This window comes from Arachis hypogaea, chromosome 12, assembly GCF_003086295.3.
Source record: "Arachis hypogaea cultivar Tifrunner chromosome 12, arahy.Tifrunner.gnm2.J5K5, whole genome shotgun sequence".
Lineage (NCBI taxonomy): Eukaryota > Viridiplantae > Streptophyta > Magnoliopsida > Fabales > Fabaceae > Arachis > Arachis hypogaea.
The window spans coordinates 83,283,104-83,305,242 of record NC_092047.1 but is presented as its reverse complement, the minus strand read 5'-3'; the positions used below and the strand labels follow the sequence as shown (position 1 = coordinate 83,305,242).

Sequence of the window (22,139 nt, the reverse complement as noted above, 5' to 3'; positions counted from 1 at the left end):
TTCTTGTTTCTTATTACAAAATCCCCAAAATATACCTCATAGCTAATAATAAGCTACACTTTCTTGCAATTCCTTTGAGAGATGACCCGAGGTTTAAATACTTCGGTTAATTTTATTGGGTTTGCTTAAGTAACAAACAAATTAAATGTTGATTGAGGTTTAATTGTCGGGTTAGATATATATTTGCAACGCGATTTTATTAAAAAATTCTTTACCGACATTTTTCCTTCGTCAAACATCCGTTTTAGTTGATAAGAAACATCTAACAAATTAGGAAAAATTTCACCCTTGCACCATGTTTAAATAACTACACTCAAACCCAACTTCAATTCAAGAAAATTTAAACTAATTTTTTTCCTAACTCCCAAACCACATAAAAAAGAACCCAGCGGAGTATGTCAATGCAGAATTCAACAATTCAGGCAGAACCAGTAACGTGTAAAATTCGGTTCAAATCATATAATCAATACAAACCTCTACAACGATTTAAGAGAGACATCCAAAAAAAGCAACATCCGTTTACCTTTAAGATGAACTTGAAAAATTAATTTTGGGAAACATCCATGTACAAGAAAAAATGAAACATCAATCTAAGCCAAAAAGTAACAACCGCGATCATCTGAAGACTATCTCTTCATGATAAAATGATAAAATGTAACATCCAATTTAATGCGAAAAGAACTATCCACCTATTAATTAAAATGAACATCCTTTTTACATTCAAACCCAATTTCAATTCGAAAAAATTAAACTAACCAATGTGGTGAATGATGAGCAGCAGTGCGCAACGGAAAAGGAGGAGATGTCTCGGCTCATCGTGGAGGCAGTGGCAGACTTGATGCGGCACGGTGGAAGGTTAAAGGTGGCAGCACGATGACGCGAGTTTGGGAAGATGACGAGTCTGCGGTGGTGACGCTGACCAGAGTTCGAACCAGTGGAGGAAGCCATGAGACTCACTGTTGACGACGACAGCATCCTCGCATGTAGTGGCGACGTCGTCGAGTTGGGAGATGGAGATGGCACTGAGCAGTGCTGTTGAAGATGACGGAGCTAGTGTGAAAAGGAGGTCAGCAGCATTTCGCCGTTTGAGGGAGGTTTATCGATGGGTATAGAGGGAAAGAAGATGAACAGCAGTGGTAAAAGAAGGAAAGGTGAAATAGTGAAATGTAATTCTGAGTTAGGATAGGGGGTAATGGAGGGATGATTTTTTGTTGTCGTTGGCTTTGGGTCTAGCCCAATAAGAATTGGCAGAAATTGACTGGACCCCATCTTGGTTCCCTAGCAGAATTGTTTTGAAAAAGTTTCCTATACATGACATTTATTGTGGCATTTAATAAAGAGCACGGATTGTTCTGAAGTAAGATTATGAGTCCTTCCTTAGACCTAACTCTGGATAGAGCAACATATAGTTGGCCATAAGTAAAAACCGGTCTCGAAAGGTACAATCTCACTATACTAAGTGTTTTTCCCGAGATTTATTAATAGTTATTGCAAAGGAAATGATGATAGAAAATTGTCTTTGCTGAAACCTGAATAGAAGAGTCTGATTATTTGGAATCATGTTCATTCGTGGTATAAGAGCGACGTTTCTTGCTCTATCACCAGTCAATGTCAGGCACTCAATAACATGATTATCTAATCTTCTGACATGTAAGCTTGTGTTGTTGCATAAACCGTTTGATTGATCAATATTGCATAGAAGCATTATGGCTACACCTTCCTTCAGTGATAGTTCATGCGGGGCAATCCTGAACAGTTAATAGCATTGAGGATGTGATAAACTACTATTTTATGGTTTATCATGTGCTTAATTGAGTGGTTTTATCAAGTCTTTGCATACTTATTCATATAAATTGCATGGTTTTTACAATTCCTTCCCAATTCTACTCTATGATTAAAAACTTGCTTCCTAAACCTTTAATTTGTGTATTTTAATCCCTCTTTATACCATTCGATGATGTGATCTATGTGATTAGTGTTTTCAAGCTTTATAGCACAGGAATGGCTTAGAGGATGGAAAGGAAGCATGCAAAAGTGGAAGGAATACAAGAAATTGAAGGAATTGCTAAAGCTGTCCAACCTGACCTCTTGGTACTAAATCGACCATAACTTGAGCTACAGAGATCCAAATGAGGTGGTTTTAGTTGCGTTGGAAAGCTAACATTTGGGGCTTCGAAACGATATATAATTTGCCATAGTTTCCACGCTGTTAGGTGATGCACACGCGTGGATCACGCGTACGCGTGACCTGGCAAAAATTCAATCCATGCGTACGCGTGGATGACGCGTACACGTGACAGAGCCACGTGCTGGACGTATCAGAAATTGCTGGGGTCAATTTCTGGACTGTTTTTGACCCAGTTCTTGGCCCAGAAAATACAGATTAGAGGCTACAAAGTGGGGGAATCAAGGTGACATTCAGGAGACACTTCTCATTATTCACAATTTAGGTTTTAGATGTAGTTTCTAGAGAGAGAGGCTCTTTCCTCTCTCTAGGTTTTAGGATTTAGGATTTTTCTTAGTTTTAGGATTACTTCTTCTCAATTCCAGGTTCAATGTTCCTTTAATTTAGTTTCTCTTCTACTTTTATTTGTCTTAGCTTTCTAGTTTATTTATTCCCTTTGATTGATTACTTTATGTTGACAATTTGGTTTATGAACTCTTCATGTTAGATTTGATTTTCTATATTAATGAAATTTGAAGTATTTCAGATTTATGATTTTAATTTAGCTTTTTACATTCTTCGCTTGAATTGATTAACTGGAGACACTTGAGTTATCAAACTCCTTGTTGATTGATAATTGGAATTTGCTAGTTAGTTTGGATCCCTCTAAAGCTAGTCTTTCCTTAGGAGTTGACTAAGACTTGAGCAATTAAATTGATTAGTTCACTTGACTTTCCTTTATTTAGTAAGGGTTAACTAAGTGGGAGCAATGAACAATTCTCATCACAATTGATAACGATAACTAGGATAGGACGTCCAGTTCTCATACCTTGCTAAGAGCTTTATTAGTTATTATTTTAATTCTTGCAATTTACTTTTCCCTGTTCATTATTCAAAACCCAAAAAGATACAATCCCATAACCAATAATAACTACACCTCCCTGCAATTCCTTGAGAGACGACCCGAGGTTTAAATACTTCGGTTTATATTTTTATTGGGTTTGCTTTAGTGACAAACAAGTTTTTGTACGGAAGGATTCTTTGTTGGTTTAGAAACTATACTAGCAACGAGAATTTATTGTGAATTCTTTACCAACGAAAATCCGTTCGTTAGGATATCCGGTGTTAAAGTTTCTAACTCGGATTCCATGTTGCCCTCATTGAAACACAACGTATCAGAGCTAAGATAGGTTTTTTCAACCCCTTGTAATAGTTGCATGATGTAGTTGTTGATCTCATTCACCACTTCTAATGTGAGAGCCAAGATGGACCTATCCTTGAAAAATGATGCGTAGCTAATATTACCCAAAAGGTTCAGGTAAGAAAAATTAACCAACATTTCAAATGCATCGAGTATATCATGAATTAGCATTTTTGATGTTAGCCTAAGAACATGACAATAATTCTACAAATAGGATGAGTTGATTAATGCATGTGCAATGTCCTAACGTGAGCCAATTGGAATAACAGGAAATATTTGTCTAAAGTCACCACCTAACACAACAACCTTTTTCCCAAACGGTAAATCCACATTATAATAAGGCTCAAACCTAAGAATGTCCCTCAAAGATTTATCTAAAGTTTCGTAACACAACTTGTTCAGCATTGGCGCTCTGTCCCAAACTATGGGCTTAGCTTTGCAAACCAATTTTGCCAATGGAGTCCCTTGTTTTATATAGCAAATGGAGTCCTCATTCAAGTCCAAGGGTATCTTAAACATTGAATGAGCCATACACCTATTTGGAAGCAAAAGAGAAGCTATTCCACTTGATGCAATGTTTAGAACAATCTCCCAGCTGCTACGTATAGCAACTGAAAGTGCCTTGTCCATATATGTCTTACCTATTCTACCATAACCATAAACAAAGTAGAATCCTCCCGTAGAATTATTGACAGCATCAATTATAACGTCAAATACTCTTTTCTGCTCAGTAGTCGTGTTATCCAATTTTTCAAATAACTCCAATAATACCATCAAGATTAAGGTAAGGCATGCTGAAAGAGCGTTACCGTTGGCTTAGAATTTCTTAGTAAAAGAGAAATAACTTCGTTGCAAGTATAGTTCCAAACCGACAAGTAATGCTCAATCAAAGTTTAACTTATTTGTCACGAGTGCAAACCAATAAAAATACCGAGAGTATTAGATCTCGGGTCGTCTCTCAAAAGAATTGCAGTGAGGTATGCACATTATTGGTTATGGTATCCAAGGGGTAGTTTGCAAACAAGGGGACAAGAAATTAAATGGCAAAAAAATTAAGCAAACAATTAAAGAAAGCAAGTAATAAAGAGAGGCATTCATGGCAAAGATTGAGAATATAGACTTTCTATCCTAGTCATTAATTATCATACAATACTTAACAAGAGATAATCCTATTTAGTCATCTCCAACATTGGAAGAAGGTACAATGTTATCTTCACATGAGAGAAAGTCAAATAAGACTAGTTAATCTCAATCCAAAAGTCCTAATCAACTTACTAATTGAATTAGCAAGAGATTAGAGTCAATGGAAACAATATTAACTAACAACCCTAGATCACCAACATAAGTTGGGTATTAATGACCCAAGATTGCCTAATTTCTCTTTCCAAGCCAATAATGCTCAAAAACTACTCTAAACCTAAGCCAAGCATTTTGTCAAACACTTGGAAGGAATAAAAGGAAAGCATGATAAAATTGCAAGAATAATAAAATCTACTACTACCAAATGCAAGAAATTAACACTAACAACTCAAATAAACATCAATAACATGAAAACATAAAATTGCATTAAAAATAAGTTGATAAAATTCCCTAAATTAAGCACAAGATAAACCACAAAATTGGGGTTTATCAAACCTCCCCACACTTAAACCAAGCATGTCCTCATGCTAAACTCAAGAAAGAGACAAAGGGTATCGACATTTATTCAATGAAAACTATTTATATGCAACCTATCTACATGCAATCTATCTAAATGCATGCACTACTTGGTCAAAATAAATCAATTCCCAAAAATACATATATGAACACAAGGGCTAAAGGTATTAACAACCAAGTCAAACCCACAATTGAATTGAGTTATTAAAAAGATTTTACAAACTTGCAACAAAGGAGATGATCATAGGTGAAAACATGTAATTGAGCGATCAAACCCTCACCAGATGTGTATCCGCTCTAGTCGCTCAAGCGTATAGGGTTGATTCACTCAATTCTCCTCCAATCATGCTTTCTAAGATTTGTTTTTCATCTAACAATAAACAATTATTCAATGCATGCATACAAATAACATGAGGGCTTTTCATAAGGTTGTAATGGGGCTAGGGTCAAAATAGGATTGTATTTGGTCAGGTGGAATCTTTGATTAACCTAAGCTTTCCACCTAACCTATGACAACCTATACTATTTAAAGCAAACCTAACTATCCATTCTTCATTTTTTCACACTCATGCATTCTCTTTTTTATCACAACCCATATGCATTGATTATTATTGAACTTCACTTTGGGGCATTTTGTCCCCTTTTTATTGGTTCCTTTTTCTTTTTTTCTTTTTATTTATTTTTTCTTTTTTTCTTTTTTTTTCTTTTGTTTTTATCTTTTTCTTTTTGATGAATTATATTCAAAGGTACCAATGCATATGGTTTAAACATTTAATACATGAGTGTGTACCTAATTCCCAAAATTTTCAATAAAAATACAAAAATACACTTTATCCCTACCCAATGTTCCCAACTCTCCCACAATTAAATGATAAACACTCTCACTAGACTAAACTAATCAAAGATCCAAACAAAGGACATTTATTATTTTTTGCTTAAAGGCTTGTAGTGTGCTAAAATTAAGAACAAAAAGGGTTTAGCATAGGCTCAAAGTTGGCTAACAATGGAAGATAAAAGGTAGGCTATTTGGGTAAGTGAGCTATTTGAAACAATGGCCTCAATCATATAAATGCATGTATATACAAAATAATGGACATAAAGAATCAAACAAATCGAAGATTGCAATCATGAAAAGAGAATAATACACACAAGAAGGAAAATAGTGGTTATATGATGTAACCACACAATTAGGCTCAAAACTCACATGCTTATGTGTTCTTAGCTCAAAAATAAGTTCCACAATATATAGTTCAAGCAAGTTCTAAAATGTTTTTTTTTTTTCAAATCAATTAGGGTGCCCTATAGATAAATTCCTTGGAAAATTTTATTATTTTGACTAAGCTTATTATATATATCCAAACTAAGAAAATGCAACTAAAAATTCTAAAAGACCTAAAAATGAAATGTGAAAAGTGTTGGGGTTAGAAATTTGTCACCCAAAAATAGCCGATCGGTTGGACGACCTCCCCACAATTAAAAGTTTGCACCGTCCTTGGTGCATTCAAAGATGAGCAAGAGGGTACGGCGACTTTCTGGATTGCCACCTTCAGCTGGTGGATCAACTGGTTGCTGCATGTTCTTTCTCCCGCTTCCGTTTTAGCTTATGATGACTCACCCTTGAAAAATAGAAAATAGAACAGTAAGATGAGAAAATGCAAAAGCAAGGAATCATATATTGTTGGAATGAGGTAAGGACCATTAGAATGGAATGAGTGAATTAGTGTGACATTAAGGAAGAATAGTGTGTGAGTTCTAAGTTGCATGCGGTTTAGAACACACACACTAGCATAGAGAGCTATGTCATAATTACATAAAAGAAGGGTGCACTTCACTCATTCTAGTGTGCTTGAGATACTTCAAAGAGAACTTGTAGGTTAAGACAACCAAACAAGCAATGAAGAAGCATAAAAGCATTCAAGTAGTTAATCAAGCAATTGTGAATTAGATAATGAATAGGCATTGATTGGTGTGTAAGTAAACTTAATGAACCAAATGAAATATAGAACTCACACCTCAAACAATGACACATATTAAAGTTTGTTTGCAACACCTAAGTGACATAGAGGTGGAACACATGGGTGCTATGGAACTTAGGAAAAAGAAGAGAGAAATTAAAATCAATCACATAGCAAGTATGGTCCACAAAGCTTTACAAAGCTAAAAAATATGTCACTAGGTAAGCGTTCAACTCCACAAATGGCCTCTGCACGTGCAACACTCAGGCTCAGCCCAAACACACACCAAGTGGGCCCCGGAAGTGGATTTATTCATCAATTACTTACTCATGTAAACCCTAGTGACTAGTTTATTATAAATAGGACCTCTTACTATTGTATTAGACATCTTTTGATCATCTTTGGATCTTTGGATTACCTTATGATCCTTTGATCACGTTTTAGGGGGCTGGCCATCTCGGCCATGCCTGGACTTCCACTTATGTATTTTCAACGGTAGAGTTTCTACACTCCATAGATTAAGGTGTGGAGCTCTGCTGTTCCTCAAAGATTAATGCAAAGTACTACTGTTTTCTATTCAATTCATCTTATTTCGCTTCTAAGATATCCATTCGCACCCAAGAACGTGATGAAGGTGATGATTATGTGTGACGCTCATCATCCTTCTCCCTTATGAACGCGTGCCTGACAAACACTTCTGTTCTACATGAATTAAGCTAGAATGAGTATCTCTTAGATCTCCTAACCAGAATCTTCGTGGCGTAAGCTAGAATGATGGCGGCATTCAAGAGAATCCGGAAGGTCTAAACCTTGTCTGTGGTATTCTGAGTAGGATTCAATGATTGAATGACTGTGACGAGCTTCAAACTCGCGATTGTTGGGCGTTAGTGACAGACGCAAAAGGAGGGTGAATCCTATTCCAGCATGATCGGGAACCGACAGATGAATAGCCGTGCCGTGACAGGGTGCGTGAGCATATTATTCACTGAGAGGAGGGGATGTAGCCACTGACAACGGTGATGCCCTTGCATAAAGCCAGCCATGGAAAGGAGTAAGACTGATTGGATAAAGATAGCAGGAAAGCAGAGGTTCAGAGGAACGAAAGCATCTCCATTCGCTTATCTGAAATTCCTACCAATGAATTACATAAGTATTTCTATCCCTATTTTATTAATTAATATTCGAAAACCACATAACTGTTTTATATCCGCCTGACTGAGATTTACAAGGTGACCATAGCTTGCTTCATACCAACAATCTCCGTGGGATTCGACCCTTACTCACGTAAGGTATTACTTGGACGACCCAGTGCACTTGCTGGTTAGTTGTATCGAAGTTGTGACAGACAATAAAACTAGATCAGAGTACCAGGCCTTTGAAGCCATGGATATGTATCACAATTTCGTGCACCAAGTTTTTGGCGCTGTTGCCGGGGATTGTTTGAGTTTGGACAACTGACGGTTCATCTTGTTGCTCAGATTAGGTAATTTTCTTTTTGTTTTCTTTTCAAAAAAATATTTCAAAATTTTCTCACTTGTTTTCGAAAAAAAAAATTTGTTTTCAAAAATATTAATTTTATTCAAGATTTTTAAGAATGAATTCTAGTGTTTCATGGAGCATGTGAAGCCTGGCTGGCTGCAAAGCCATGTCTAAATTCTTTTGGACTGAGGCTTCCAAACCATCAGAGGTAAGTTACATACTTGGTAAATGATGAGCAGCAATTTGCTATAAAGATCAATATACTCTGATGTTAAATGCTGAAGCTTGGCTGGCCATTGGCCATGTCTAGTGTTTTGGACTGGAGCTTTCTTTGAAAGCTTGGCTGGCTAGTGAGCCATGTCTAATTCCTGGACTGAAGCTTTAGACTAAGAATGCAAGATTCCTGGAATTCATGTTAAAAATTTTGGAATCCTTAATTTTTCTTTTTCTTTTTCATATAATTTTCGAAAAAAATCCAAAAAAATTTAGAAAATTATAAAAATCAAAAATATTTTTCTGTTTCTTGTTTGAGTCTTGAGTCATATCATAAGTTTGGTGTCAATTGCATATGCATCTAGCATTTTTCAAAAATTTCATGCATTCATAGTGTTCTTCATGATCTTCAAGTTGTTCTTGGTAAGTCTTCTTATTTGATCTTGATGATTTTTTGTTTTGTGTCTTTTCATGTTTATCATATGCATTCCTGAATTCTTAGTGCGTAAGCATTAAAGAATTCTAAGTTTGGTGTCTTGCATGTTTTCTTTGCATTAAAAGTTTTTCAAAATTGTGTCTATGATGTTCATCTTGGCATTCAAAGTGTTCTTGGTGTTCATCTTGACATTCATAGCATTCTTGCATGCATTCATTGTTTTGATCTAAAAATTTCATGCATTGCATCATTTTTCTTGTTTTTCTCTTGCATCATAAAAATTCAAAAATCAAAAAAATATCTTTCCCTTTTTCTCTCATCAAATTCGAAAATTGAGTTGACTTTTTCAAAAATTTTTAAAAATCAAATTGTTTCTCATAAGTCAAATCAAATTTTCAATTTGAAAATCTTATCTTTTTCAAAAATCAAATCTTTTTCAAAATTCTTAGTTATTTTCAAAAATTTCAAAAATATTTTTCAAAAATCTTTTTCTTATTTTTGTATTAAATTTTCGAAAATAACATAAACAATTAATGTTTTGATTCAAAAATTTGAAGTTTGTTACTTGCTTGTTAAGAAAGATTCAAACTTTAAGTTCTAGAATCATATCTTATGAATTCTTATGATTCAAGTCATTAATTGAGATTTTAAAAATCAAATCTTTTTCAAAACTAATTCCTATCATATCTTTTCAAAAATATCTTCTTATCTTATCTTTTTAAAAAAATTTGATTTCAAAATATCTTCTCTAACTTCCTAACTTCCTATCTTTTCAAAATTTGCTTCAACTAACTAACTAACTTTTTGTTTGTTTCTTAACTTTTTCAAAACTACCTAACTAACTCTCTCTCTCTCTCTCATTTTCGAAAATATCTTCCCCCTTTTTCAAAATTTCTTTTTTAATTTATTAATTAATTATTATTTTAATTTTTAAAACTTAATTTTCGAAAAAAATACTAACAATTTTCAAAAACTATTTTCAAAAATCACTAACTCCTTTTCAAAAATAATTTTCGAAAATTCCCTCCTTCTCTCTCATCTTATTCTATTTATTTATTCATCTACTAACATCTCTTCCTCACATCATCACCAAATTCGAACCCCCTCCTCTATCTGTGTTCGAATTTCTTCTTCTTCTTTTCTACTAACAATAAAGATCCTCTTTACTGTGACATAGAGGATTCCTCTTCTTTTCTTTTTCTCTTCTCTTTCTTATGAGCAGGGACAGAGAAAAAGGCATTCTTATTGAAGCTGATCCAGAACCTGAAAGGACTCTAAAGAGAAAATTAAGAGAAGCTAAATTACAACAATCCAGAGACAACTTGATTGAAAATTTCGAACAAGTAAAGGAGATGGCAGCCGAACCCAACAACAATGCAAGGAAGATGCTTGGTGACTTTACTGCACCTAATTCCAATTTACATGGAAGAAGCATCTCCATTCCTGCCATTGGAGCAAACAACTTTGAGCTGAAACCTCAATTAGTTTCTCTGATGCAGCAGAACTGCAAGTTTCATGGACTTCCATCTGAAGATCCTTTTCAGTTCTTAACTGAATTCTTACAGATATGTGATACTGTTAAGACTAATGGAGTAGATCCTGAAGTCTACAGGCTCATGCTTTTCCCTTTTGCTGTAAGAGACAGAGCTAGATTATGGTTGAATTCTCAACCCAAAGACAGCCTGAACTCTTGGGATAAGCTAGTCACGGCTTTCTTAGCCAAGTACTTTCCTCCTCAAAAGCTGAGCAAGCTTAGAGCTGATGTTCAAACCTTCAGACAGAAAGAAGGTGAATCCCTCTATGAAGCTTGGGAAAGATACAAACAGTTGACCAAAAAGTGTCCTTCTGACATACTTTCAGAATGGACCATCCTGGATATATTCTATGATGGTTTATCTGAGCTATCAAAGATGTCACTGGACACTTCTGCAGGTGGATCCATTCACCTAAAGAAAACGCCTGCAGAAGCTCAAGAACTCATTGACATGGTTGCTAATAACCAGTTCATGTACACTTCTGAAAGGAATCCTGTGAGTAATGGGACGCCTATGAAGAAGGGAGTTCTTGAAGTTGATACTCGGAATGCCATATTGGCTCAGAATAAAATATTGACTCAGCAAGTCAATATGATCTCTCAGAGTCTGCATGGAATGCAAGCTACATCCAACAGTACTCAAGAGGCTTCTCCTGAAGAAGAAGCTTATGATCATGAGAACCCTGCAATAGCAGAGGCAAATTACTTAGGTGAACCTTATGGAAACACCTATAACTCAACAGGGAGAAATTATCCAAATTTCTCATGGAAGGATCAAAAGCCTCAACAAGGCTTTAATAATGGTGGAAGAAATAGGTTTAGCAATAGCAAGCCTTTTCCATCATCAACTCAGCAACAGACAGAGAACTCTGAACAAAATGCTTCTAATTTAGCAAATTTAGTCTCTGATCTATCTAAGGCCACTGTAAGTTTCATGAATGAAACAAGGTCTTCCATTAGAAACTTGGAAGCACAAGTGGGCCAGCTGAGTAAAAGGATCACTGAAATCCCTCCTAGTACTCTCCCAAGCAATACAGAAGAAAACCCAAAAGGAGAGTGCAAGGCCATTGACATAAGCGCCATGGCCGAACCTCTGAGGAGGGGAGAGGACGTGAATCCCAAGGAGGAGGACCTCCTGGGACGTCCAGTGATCAATAAGGAGCTTCCCTCTGAGGAACCAAAGGACTCTGAGGCTCATCTAGAGACCATAGAGATTCCATTGAACCTCCTTAGGCCCTTCATGAGCTCTGATGAGTATTCTTCTTCTGAAGAGAATGAGGATGTCACTGAAGAGCAAACTGCCAAGTTTCTTGGTGCAATCATGAAGCTGAATGCCAAATTATTTGGCATTGATGCTTGGGAAGTTGAACCTCCCTTGTTCATCAATGAACTAAGTGATCTGGATCAACTGACATTGCCTCAGAAGAGATAGGATCCTGGAAAGTTCATAATATCCTGTACCATAGGCACCATGATCTTTAAAGCTCTGTGTGACCTTGGTTCAGGAATAAACCTCATGCCCCTCTCTGTAATAGAGAAACTGGGAATCTATGGGGTGCAAGCTGCTAAAATCTCATTAGAGATGGCAGACAGCTCTAGAAAACAGGCTTATGGACAAGTAGAGGACGTATTAGTAAAGGTTGAAGGCCTTTACATCCCTGCTGATTTCATAGTCCTGGATACTGGAAAGGAAGAGGATGAATCCATCATCCTAGGAAGACCTTTCCTGGCCACAGCAAGAGCTGTGATTAATGTTGACAGAGGTGAAATAATCCTTCAATGGAATGAGGACTCCCTTGTGTTTAAAACTCAAGGATCTCCCTCTGCAACCATGGAGAGGAAGCAGAAAAAGCTTCTCTCAAGGCAGAGTCAACCAGAGCCCCCACAGTCAAACTCTAAGTTTGGTGTTGGGAGGCCACAACCAAACTCTAAGTTTGGTGTTGAACTCCCATATCCAAACTCTAAGTTTGGTGTTGGAGAGTCTCAACAAAGCTCTGCACATCTGTGAGGCTCCATGAGAGCCCACTGTCAAGCTATTGACATTAAAGAAGCGCTTGTTGGGAGGCAACCCAATGTTTATCTAATTCTTATTTTTATTGTTTTTCATATTTTCTTAGGTTCATGATCATGTGGAGTCACAAAATAAACAAAAAAATCAAAAACGGAATCAAAAACAGCAGAAGAAAAATCACACCCTGGAGGAGCATCTGTCTGGCGTTCAAACGCCAGAACAGAGCATAGTTCTGGCGCTGAACGCCCAGAATGGGAGCATCCTGGCGATGAACGCCCAGAACAAGCATGGTTCTGGCGTTCAACGCCAGAAATGGCAGCAAAGGGGCGTTGAACGCCCAAAATGGGCACCAACCTGGCGCTGAATGCCCAGAGTTGTGTGCAAGGGCATTTTGCATGCCTAAATTGGTGCAGGGATGTAAATGCCTTGACACCTTAAGATCTGTGGACCCCACAGGATCCCCACCTACCTTCACTCACTCTCTTCTCTCTTCTCAATCATCCTCTATTCCCAATAAACACTCATCCCTTCTGTCTTCCATTTACTACTCACACCCATACACCTACTTACCTTCAAAAATTCAACATCTCTTCCCCACCCAATCCCACCCATATGGCCGAATACACACAGCCATCCATCTCCTCCATATCCTCTTCTTCTTCTATTCTTTCTTCTTTTGCTCGAGAGCGAGCAACATTCTAAGTTTGGTGTGGTAAAAGCATAGCTTTTTTGTTTTTTTCCATAACCATTGATGGCACCTAAGGCCAGAGAAACCTCTAGAAAGAGGAAAGGGAAGACAAAAGCTTCCATCAAGGGTCTATAGCTCAGTGGTAGAACATTTGACTGCAAATCAAGAAATCCCTGAGATACCTCAGGGGATACATTTTCTTCCACACAATTATTGGAAGCAACTAAGGGTGGAACATCAAGAGCACTCCATCATCCTTCATGAAATCAGAGAAGATCTAAAAGAAATGAAGGAGGAGCAACAAAGACAAGGAAGAGACATAGAAGAGCTCAAGGACATCATTGGTTCCTCAAGAAGGAAACGCCACCATTACTAAGGTGGATTCATTCCTTGTTCTTATTTCTCCTGTTTTTCGTTTTCTATGTTATGTGCTTATCTGTGTTTGTGTCTTCATTACATGATCATTAGTAGTTAGTAACTATGTCTTAAAGTTATAAATGTCCTATGAATCCATCACCTCTCTTAAATGAAAAATGTTTTAATTCAAAAGAACAAGAAGTACATGAGTTTCGAATTTATCCTTGAACTTAGCTTAATTATATTGATGTGGTGACAATGCTTCTTGTTTTCTGAATGTATGCTTGAACAGTGCATATATCTTTTGAAGTTGTCGTTTAAGAATGTTAAATATGTTGGCTCTTGAAAGAATGATGACTAGGAGACATGTTATTTGATAATCTGAAAAATCATAAAAATGATTCTTGAAGCAAGAAAAAGCAGCAAAGAACAAAGCTTGCAGAAAAAAAAAAGGGGCGAAAAAAAAATAGAAAAAAAAAGAAAGAAAAAGAAAAAGCAAGCAGAAAAAGCCAATAACCCTTAAAACCAAAAGGCAAGGGCAAATAAAAAGGATCCCAAGGCTTTGAGCATCAGTGGATAGGAGGGCCTAAAGGAAAAAAATCCTGGTCTAAGCGGCTAAACCAAGCTGTCCCTAACCATGTGCTTGTGGCGTGTAGGTGTCAAGTGAAAACTTGAGACTGAGCGGTTAAAGTCAAGGTCCAAAGCAAACAAAGAGTGTGCTTAAGAACCCTGGACACCTCTAATTGGGGACTTTAGCAAAGCTGAGTCACAATCTGAAAAGGTTCACCCAATTATGTGTCTGTGGCATTTATGTATCCGGTAGTAATACTGGAAAACAAAGTGCTTAGGGCCACGGCTAAGACTCATAAAGAAGCTGTGTTCAAGAATCATCATACTGAACTAGGAGAGTCAATAACACTATTCGAAATCTGAAGTTCCTATAGATGCCAACCATTCTAAACCTCAATGGATAAAGTGAGATGCCAAAACTATTCAAGAGGCAAAAAGCTATAAGTCCCGCTCATATGATTGAAGCTATGTTTCATTGATAGTTTGGAATTTATAGTATATTCTCTTCTTTTTTATCCTATTTGATTTTCAGTTACTTGGGGACAAGCAACAATTTAAGTTTGGTGTTGTGATGAGCAGATAATTTATACGCTTTTTGGCATTGTTTTTAGTATGTTTTTAGTAGGATCTAGTTACTTTTAGGGATGTTTTCATTAGTTTTTATGTTAAATTCACATTTCTGGACTTTACTATGAGATTGTGTATTTTTCTGTAATTTCAGGTATTTTCTGGCTGAAATTGAGGGACTTGAGCAGAAATCAGATTCAGAGGTTAAAAAAGGACTGCTGATGCTGTTGGATTCTGACCTCCCTGCACTCAAAGTGGATTTTCTGGAGCTACAGAACTCGAAATGGCGCGCTTCCAATTGCGTTGGAAAGTAGACATCCAGGGCTTTCCAGCAATATATAATAGTCCATACTTTGGCCAAGAATTGACGACGTAAACTGGCGTTCAACGCCAGCCTTCTGCCCAAATCTGGCGTCCAGCGCCAGAAAAGGATCCAAAACCAGAGTTGAACGCCCAAACTGGCACAAATACTGGCGTTCAACTCCACAAATGGCCTCTTCACGTGCAACACTCAGGCTCAGCCCAAACACACACCAAGTGGGCCCCGGAAGTGGATTTATTCATCAATTACTTACTCATGTAAACCCTAGTGACTAGTTTATTATAAATAGGACCTCTTACTATTGTATTAGACATCTTTTGATCATCTTTGGATCTTTGGATTACCTTATGATCCTTTGATCACGTTTTAGGGGGCTGGCCATCTCGGCCATGCCTGGACCTTCCACTTATGTATTTTCAACGGTAGAGTTTCTACACTCCATAGATTAAGGTGTGGAGCTCTGCTGTTCCTCAAAGATTAATGCAAAGTACTACTGTTTTCTATTCAATTCATCTTATTTCGCTTCTAAGATATCCATTCGCACCCAAGAACGTGATGAAGGTGATGATTATGTGTGACGCTCATCATCCTTCTCCCTTATGAACGCGTGCCTGACAAACACTTCTGTTCTACATGAATTAAGCTAGAATGAGTATCTCTTAGATCTCCTAACCAGAATCTTCGTGGCGTAAGCTAGAATGATGGTGGCATTCAAGAGAATCCGGAAGGTCTAAACCTTGTCTGTGGTATTCTGAGTAGGATTCAATGATTGAATGACTGTGACGAGCTTCAAACTCGCGATTGTTGGGCGTTAGTGACAGACGCAAAAGGATGGTGAATCCTATTCCAGCATGATCGGGAACCGACAGATGAATAGCCGTGCCGTGACAGGGTGCGTGAGCATATTATTCACTGAGAGGAGGGGATGTAGCCACTGACAACGGTGATGCCCTTGGATAAAGCCAGCCATGGAAAGGAGTAAGACTGATTGGATAAAGATAGCAGGAAAGCAGAGGTTCAGAGGAACGAAAGCATCTCCATTCGCTTATCTGAAATTCCTACCAATGAATTACATAAGTATTTCTATCCCTATTTTATTAATTAATATTCGAAAACCACATAACTGTTTTATATCCGCCTGACTGAGATTTACAAGGTGACCATAGCTTGCTTCATACCAACAATCTCCATGGGATTCGACCCTTACTCACGTAAGGTATTACTTGGACGACCCAGTGCACTTGCTGGTTAGTTGTATCGAAGTTGTGACAGACAATAAAACTAGATCAGAGTACCAGGCCTTTGAAGCCATGGATATGTATCACAATTTCGTGCACCAGCGTACACACAAGAACCCAAGCAGAGCGAACCAAGAGCATCGCGGAGTGTGCGTGCGCACAGCCCTGCGTGCGTACCCACAAGTAGAAATTCAGCAAAGTGTGCGGACAGACACGCTTGTGCGTCCGCACGCGCCTGTGTGTCCGAACAGGTCCCAGTGCGTGCCTTCATTAAAAGTGCACGTGCACATTTTGGGGCTTCCTTGGCCAATTTCTGAAGGCTTGAGGCTGAAATCAAGTGCTATATGAAGAGAACTTCATGCCTTATGAGAGGGAGCCATCTTAGAGTAGGAAAAACACATAGTAGGAGTAGGAGTAGTGTAGATTAGGATATTCTCTCTTAGGTTTAATAGGGTTTTGTAGAATTTTATACTTCAAGTCTTGATTTTGGATTTTGCAATTTACATTGTAAATATTTCTTTAATTTTTCTTTTCATTACATTACTTGTTCTACACTTTCTTATATTTTCATTTCTCTTGCCAATTTATACAGTTTTGAAATTTTTATGTTCTAGTTGTTTATTTGATGTTGATGGCTTTTATATGTTTGCTTGAGTTGTCTTTATTGATTTTGGTCATTTATTGTTCATAGCTTTCCTTAATTTACCAATTTTGCCATGTTTTATGTTTATTCCCTCTATGTGTTTGATGAAATGCCAATTTTGATTATGGGGTAATTTCCACCCCTTGGCTTGGGGAAAATGAGTCTATGGATTACTAGAGTCATAATGTCTAACATTTAGTGATAATTCTTGGAAAGTTAGTTGATTCTTGTTTCCATTAAAGCTAGCCTTTTATCAACTAGTTTGATAAGTTAGTTAGAACTTATGGATTAAGGTCAATTATGCTTGCTTGACTTACTCATCGATGTTTGGGGTTAACTAGGCGAGATTAACTCATGATAATTATCATAGTTGTGGTTATGGCAAGAAAGGGATTCCATAACTCATCCCAAGTCAAGGTTTCATTTATGTTTTGAACCGCTTTTCCATTACTTTTTAGCCTTACTTGTCCATATTGCATACATAGTTCTTTTATTCCTTTATTAGTTTATTAATTGCAATTTTGTCTTGTTCTTTTATCTCTTTATTTCTTTATTGCTTCCTTATTATTGAAAACACCCCTTGTTTCCCACAACCAAGATTATGTGCACTCTTTGACATTAGTTCCAAGGGAGAACGATCCGAGGTTGAATTACTCTTGATCTCGGTTTATGTTTTGCATTTGAATATCATCTAAAACTTTGACGTTGAGAGTTAGTTGTTGGTTTAGCTATACTTGCAACAAAGTGATCTTATTTTGAGAAATTCTAGACCAACACTAATTCAACTCATCAATGGTGTAAAAGGATGATGGTGACTTAGGAAGGGGGACCTCCCCACACTTTGACAATGCGAGGTCCACTCCCTTGTGCTCTTCTTTGACTACCTCCACCTCTTGATAAGCATCTTTCATGTCCACTTCTTGACAAAGTTCTTCACATTCAACCACTTCCTCACCAACCTCTTCTAGCTCTTCTCCATTCTTCATGTCACAACTTGGAGGTAATGTAGAACTCATCTCAACATCTACCTCAATTTTAATGGAAGAAGACTCCTCAAATACAAAAGGGTCATGTGTTGGTGTGGAATCATTATCAAGAGGAAGATTTATTGCTTGCTCAACTCCTTCCAATTCTTCATCATTCATCAAATGCTTTGGAGGTTGCGCACCCTCCTTGACATTGCTTTCAAGCTCAATGGAAGAAGGCTTAATAGGATCTTCGAGGTGATTTGTTAGTGAGGACAAGAACTCATCAATGATTAAGTCCAATTCTTGATCAACCTCTCCTAATTTTTCAACCACTCCTTCCGGCTCAATTGTCTCAACTTCCTCCCTTGGTTGTAATTCTTGCTTCAACTTCTCTTCTTCACCTTGAAGCTCCAAATTCACTCCCTCACTATGCTCCTTGGTTGATCCTCCATATTCGTCGATAGGAGTACTTGGGATGCATGAGCTTAGGTGGGAGGCCATGTGGTTAATGGCTTCCGCCATGGTAGCAACCATGACTTCTAGCATCTTTATCTCCTTTTGCTTCTCTTCTTGCCTTTGGATATAAGAGTTAATATCTCTTCGTTGTTCTTGCAAGAAGGTATAGAGGGCTTCATCCCTTGAAGGGGGTGGTGGAAGAGAGGGTCCAGTGTTTGGGGAAAGGGCTCATAATTGGAAGGTAGATCATCTTGGTAAGGGTATTGGTGCACTGGGTCATCCAAGTAATAAACCTTACGCGAGTAAGGGTCGATCCCACGGAGATTGTTGGTATGAAGCAAGCTATGGTCATCTTGTAAATCTCAGTCAGGCGGATATAGAATGGTTATGGAGTTTTCGAATATTAATAATAAAATAGGGATAGAGATACTTATGTAAATCCTTGGTGAGAATTTCAGATAAATGCATGGAGATGCTTTCGTCCCTCTAAACCTCTGCTTTCCTGCTGTCTTCATCCAATCAGTCTTACTCCTTTCTATGGCTGGCTTTATGTAAGGACATCACAATTGGCAATGGCTACTTTTGATCCTCTCTGGAAAATGGTCCGATGCGCTGTCACTGCATGGCTAATCGTCTGGAGGCATCACCCTTGTCAATGGCTGCATCCCATCCTCTTGTGAAAATGGTCCAAATGCTCTGTCACAGCACGGCTAATCATCTGAGGTTCTCGATCATACTGGAATAGGATTCACCCTCCTTTTGCGTCTGTCACTACGCCCAGTACTCGCGAGTTTGAAGCTCGTCACAATCATTCAATCCCAGAGTCCTGCTCGGAATACCACAGACAAGGTTTAGACTTTCCGGACTCTCATGAATGCTGCCATCAATCTAGCTTATACCACAAAGATTCTAATTAAGAGATCCAAGAGATACTCATTCAATCTAAGGTAGAACGGAAGTGGTTGTCAGGCACGCGTTCATAAGGAATGATGATGATTGTCACGTTCATCACATTCAGGTTGAAGTGCGAATGAATATCTTAGAAGCGGAATAAGTTGAATTGAATAGAAAAACAGTAGTACTTTGCATTAATCTTTGAGGAACAGCAGAGCTCCACACCTTAATCTATGGAGTGCAGAAACTCTACCGTTGAAAATACATAAGTGAAAGGTCCAGGCATGGCCAAATGGCCAGCCCTCAAACGTGATCAATAGATCAAAATATAATCCAAAGATGTCTAATACAATAGTAAAAAGTCCTATTTATAATAAACTAGCTACTAGGGTTTATAGAAGTAAGTAATTGATGCATAAATCCTCTTCCGGGGCCCACTTGGTGTGTGCTTGGGTTGAGCTTGAATGTTACACGTGCAGAGGCTCTTTCTGGAGTTGAACGCCAGGTTGTAACGTATTTCTGGCGTTCAACTCTGGTTTGTGACTTGTTTCTGGCGTTTAACTCTAGACAGCAGCGTAGAACTGGCGTTCTACGCCCTTTTACGTCGTCTAAACGCGTCCAAAGTATGAACTATTATATATTGCTGGAAATCCCTGGATGTCTACTTTCCAACGCAATTGGAATCACGCCATTTTGAGTTCTGTAGCTTCAGAAAATCCACTTTGAGTGCAGGGAGGTCAGAATCCAACAGCATCAGCAGTCCTTCTTCAACCTCTGAATCTGATTTTTGATCAAGTCCCTCGATTTCAGCCAGAAAATACCTGAAATCACAGAAAAACACACAAACTCATAGTAAAGTCCAGAAATGTGAATTTAACATAAAAACTAATAAAAACATCCCTAAAAGTAACTATATTCTACTAAAAACATACTAAAAACAATGCCAAAAAGCGTATAAATTATCCGCTCATCACAACACCAAACTTAAAATGTTACTTGTCCCCAAGCAACTGAAAATCAAATAGGATAAAAAGAAGAGAATATACTATAAATTCCAAACTATCAATGAAACATAGCTCCAATCAGATGAGCGGGACTTGTAGCTTTTTGCCTCTTGAATAGTTTTGGCATCTCACTTTATCCATTGAAGTTCAGAATGATTGGCTTCTATAGGAACTCAGAGTTCAGATAGTGTTATTGATTCTCCTAGTTCAGTATGATGATTCTTGAACACAGCTATTTTATGAGTCTTGGCCGTGGCCCTAAGCACTTTGTTTTCCAGTATTACCACCGGATACATAAATGCCACAGACACATAATTGGGTGAACCTTTTCAGATTGTGACTCAGCTTTGCTAAAGTCCCCAATTAGAGGTGTCCAGGGTTCTTAAGCACACTCTTTTTTTTTTTTTGCTTTGGACCTTGACTTTAACCGCTCAGTCTCAAGTTTTCACTTGACACCTTCACGCCACAAGCACATGGTTAGGGACAGCTTGGTTTAGCCGCTTAGACCAGGATTTTATTCCTTTAGGCCCTCCTATCCACTGATGCTCAAAGCCTTGGGATCCTTTTTATTTGTCCTTGCCTTTTGGTTTTAAGGGTTATTGGCTTTTTGCTCTTGCCTCTTGGTTTTAAGAGCTTTTGGCTTTTTCTGCTTGCTTTTTCTTTTTCTTTCTATATTTTTTTCGCTATTTTTTTTCTCTTTTTTTTCTGCAGGCTTTGTTCTTTGCTGCTTTTTCTTGCTTCAAGAATCATTTTTATGATTTTTCAGATTATCAAATAACATGTCTCCTTGTCATCATTCTTTCAAGAGCCAACATATTTAACATTCTTAAACAACAACTTCAAAAGACATATGCGCTGTTCAAGCATTCATTCAGAAAACAAGAAGCATTGTCACCACATCAATATAATTAAACTAAGTTCAAGGATAAATTCAAAACTCATGTACTTCTTGTTCTTTTGAATTAAAACATTTTTCATTTAAGAGAGGTGATGGATTCATATTCACTACTTTAAGGCATAGTTACTAAATACTAATGATCATGTAATGAAGGCACAAACATAGATAAGCACTTAACATAGAAAACGAAAAACAGAGAAAGTAAGAACAAGGAATGAGTCCACCTTAGTGATGGTGGCGTTTCCTTCTTGAGGAACCAATGATGTCCTTGAGCTCTTCTATGTCTCTTCCTTGTCTTTGTTGCTCCTCCCTCATTGATTTTTGATCTTCTCTAATTTCATGAAGGATGATGGAGTGCTCTTGATGTTCCACCCTTAGTTGTCCCATGTTGGAACTTAATTCTCCTAGGGAGGTGTTGATTTGCTCCCAATAATTTTGTGGATGGAAATGCATTGGAGGCATCTCCGGGATCTCATGGTGATGAGTTTCATGCGCCTCTTGAGCTCCATGAATGGGCTCTCTTGCTTGCTCCATCCTTTTCTTAGTGATGGTGGTGCACGAAATTGTGATGTCCAGGCTCAAACAATCCCTGGCAATGTGAGCAACTTGGTACGCGCAATCGTGATTACACTTTGATTATGTAAAATTCATGGCTCTTTCTTTTCCTGGCAATGGCGCCAAGAACATGGTGCCAATACCATGGTTCTGGTTAGGAGATCTAAGAGATATTCATTCTAGCTTATTTCATGTAGAACGGAAGTGTTTGTCAGGCACGTGTTCATAGGGGAGAATGGTGATGAGCGTCACACATAATCATCACCTTCATCACGTTCTTGGGTGCGAATGGATATCTTAGAAGCGAAATAAGATGAATTGAATAGAAAA

General features: G+C 37.8%; 1 protein-coding gene and 1 non-coding gene across 2 annotated transcripts; both read right to left on the bottom strand.

The window, feature by feature from the left end:
* Positions 1-3,608: 3,608 nt before the first annotated feature.
* On the bottom strand, positions 3,609-4,139 carry LOC140176772 (uncharacterized). The gene has a single exon (XM_072208316.1). It carries the CDS (start codon positions 4,137-4,139, stop codon positions 3,609-3,611), a length of 531 nt encoding a protein of 176 aa, XP_072064417.1.
* A 6,713-nt stretch (positions 4,140-10,852) lies between these two features.
* LOC112731256 (small nucleolar RNA R71) lies at positions 10,853-10,956 on the bottom strand. The gene has a single exon (XR_003167043.1). It is a non-coding gene; the product is annotated as a small nucleolar RNA R71 (small nucleolar RNA).
* Positions 10,957-22,139: the final 11,183 nt, after the last annotated feature.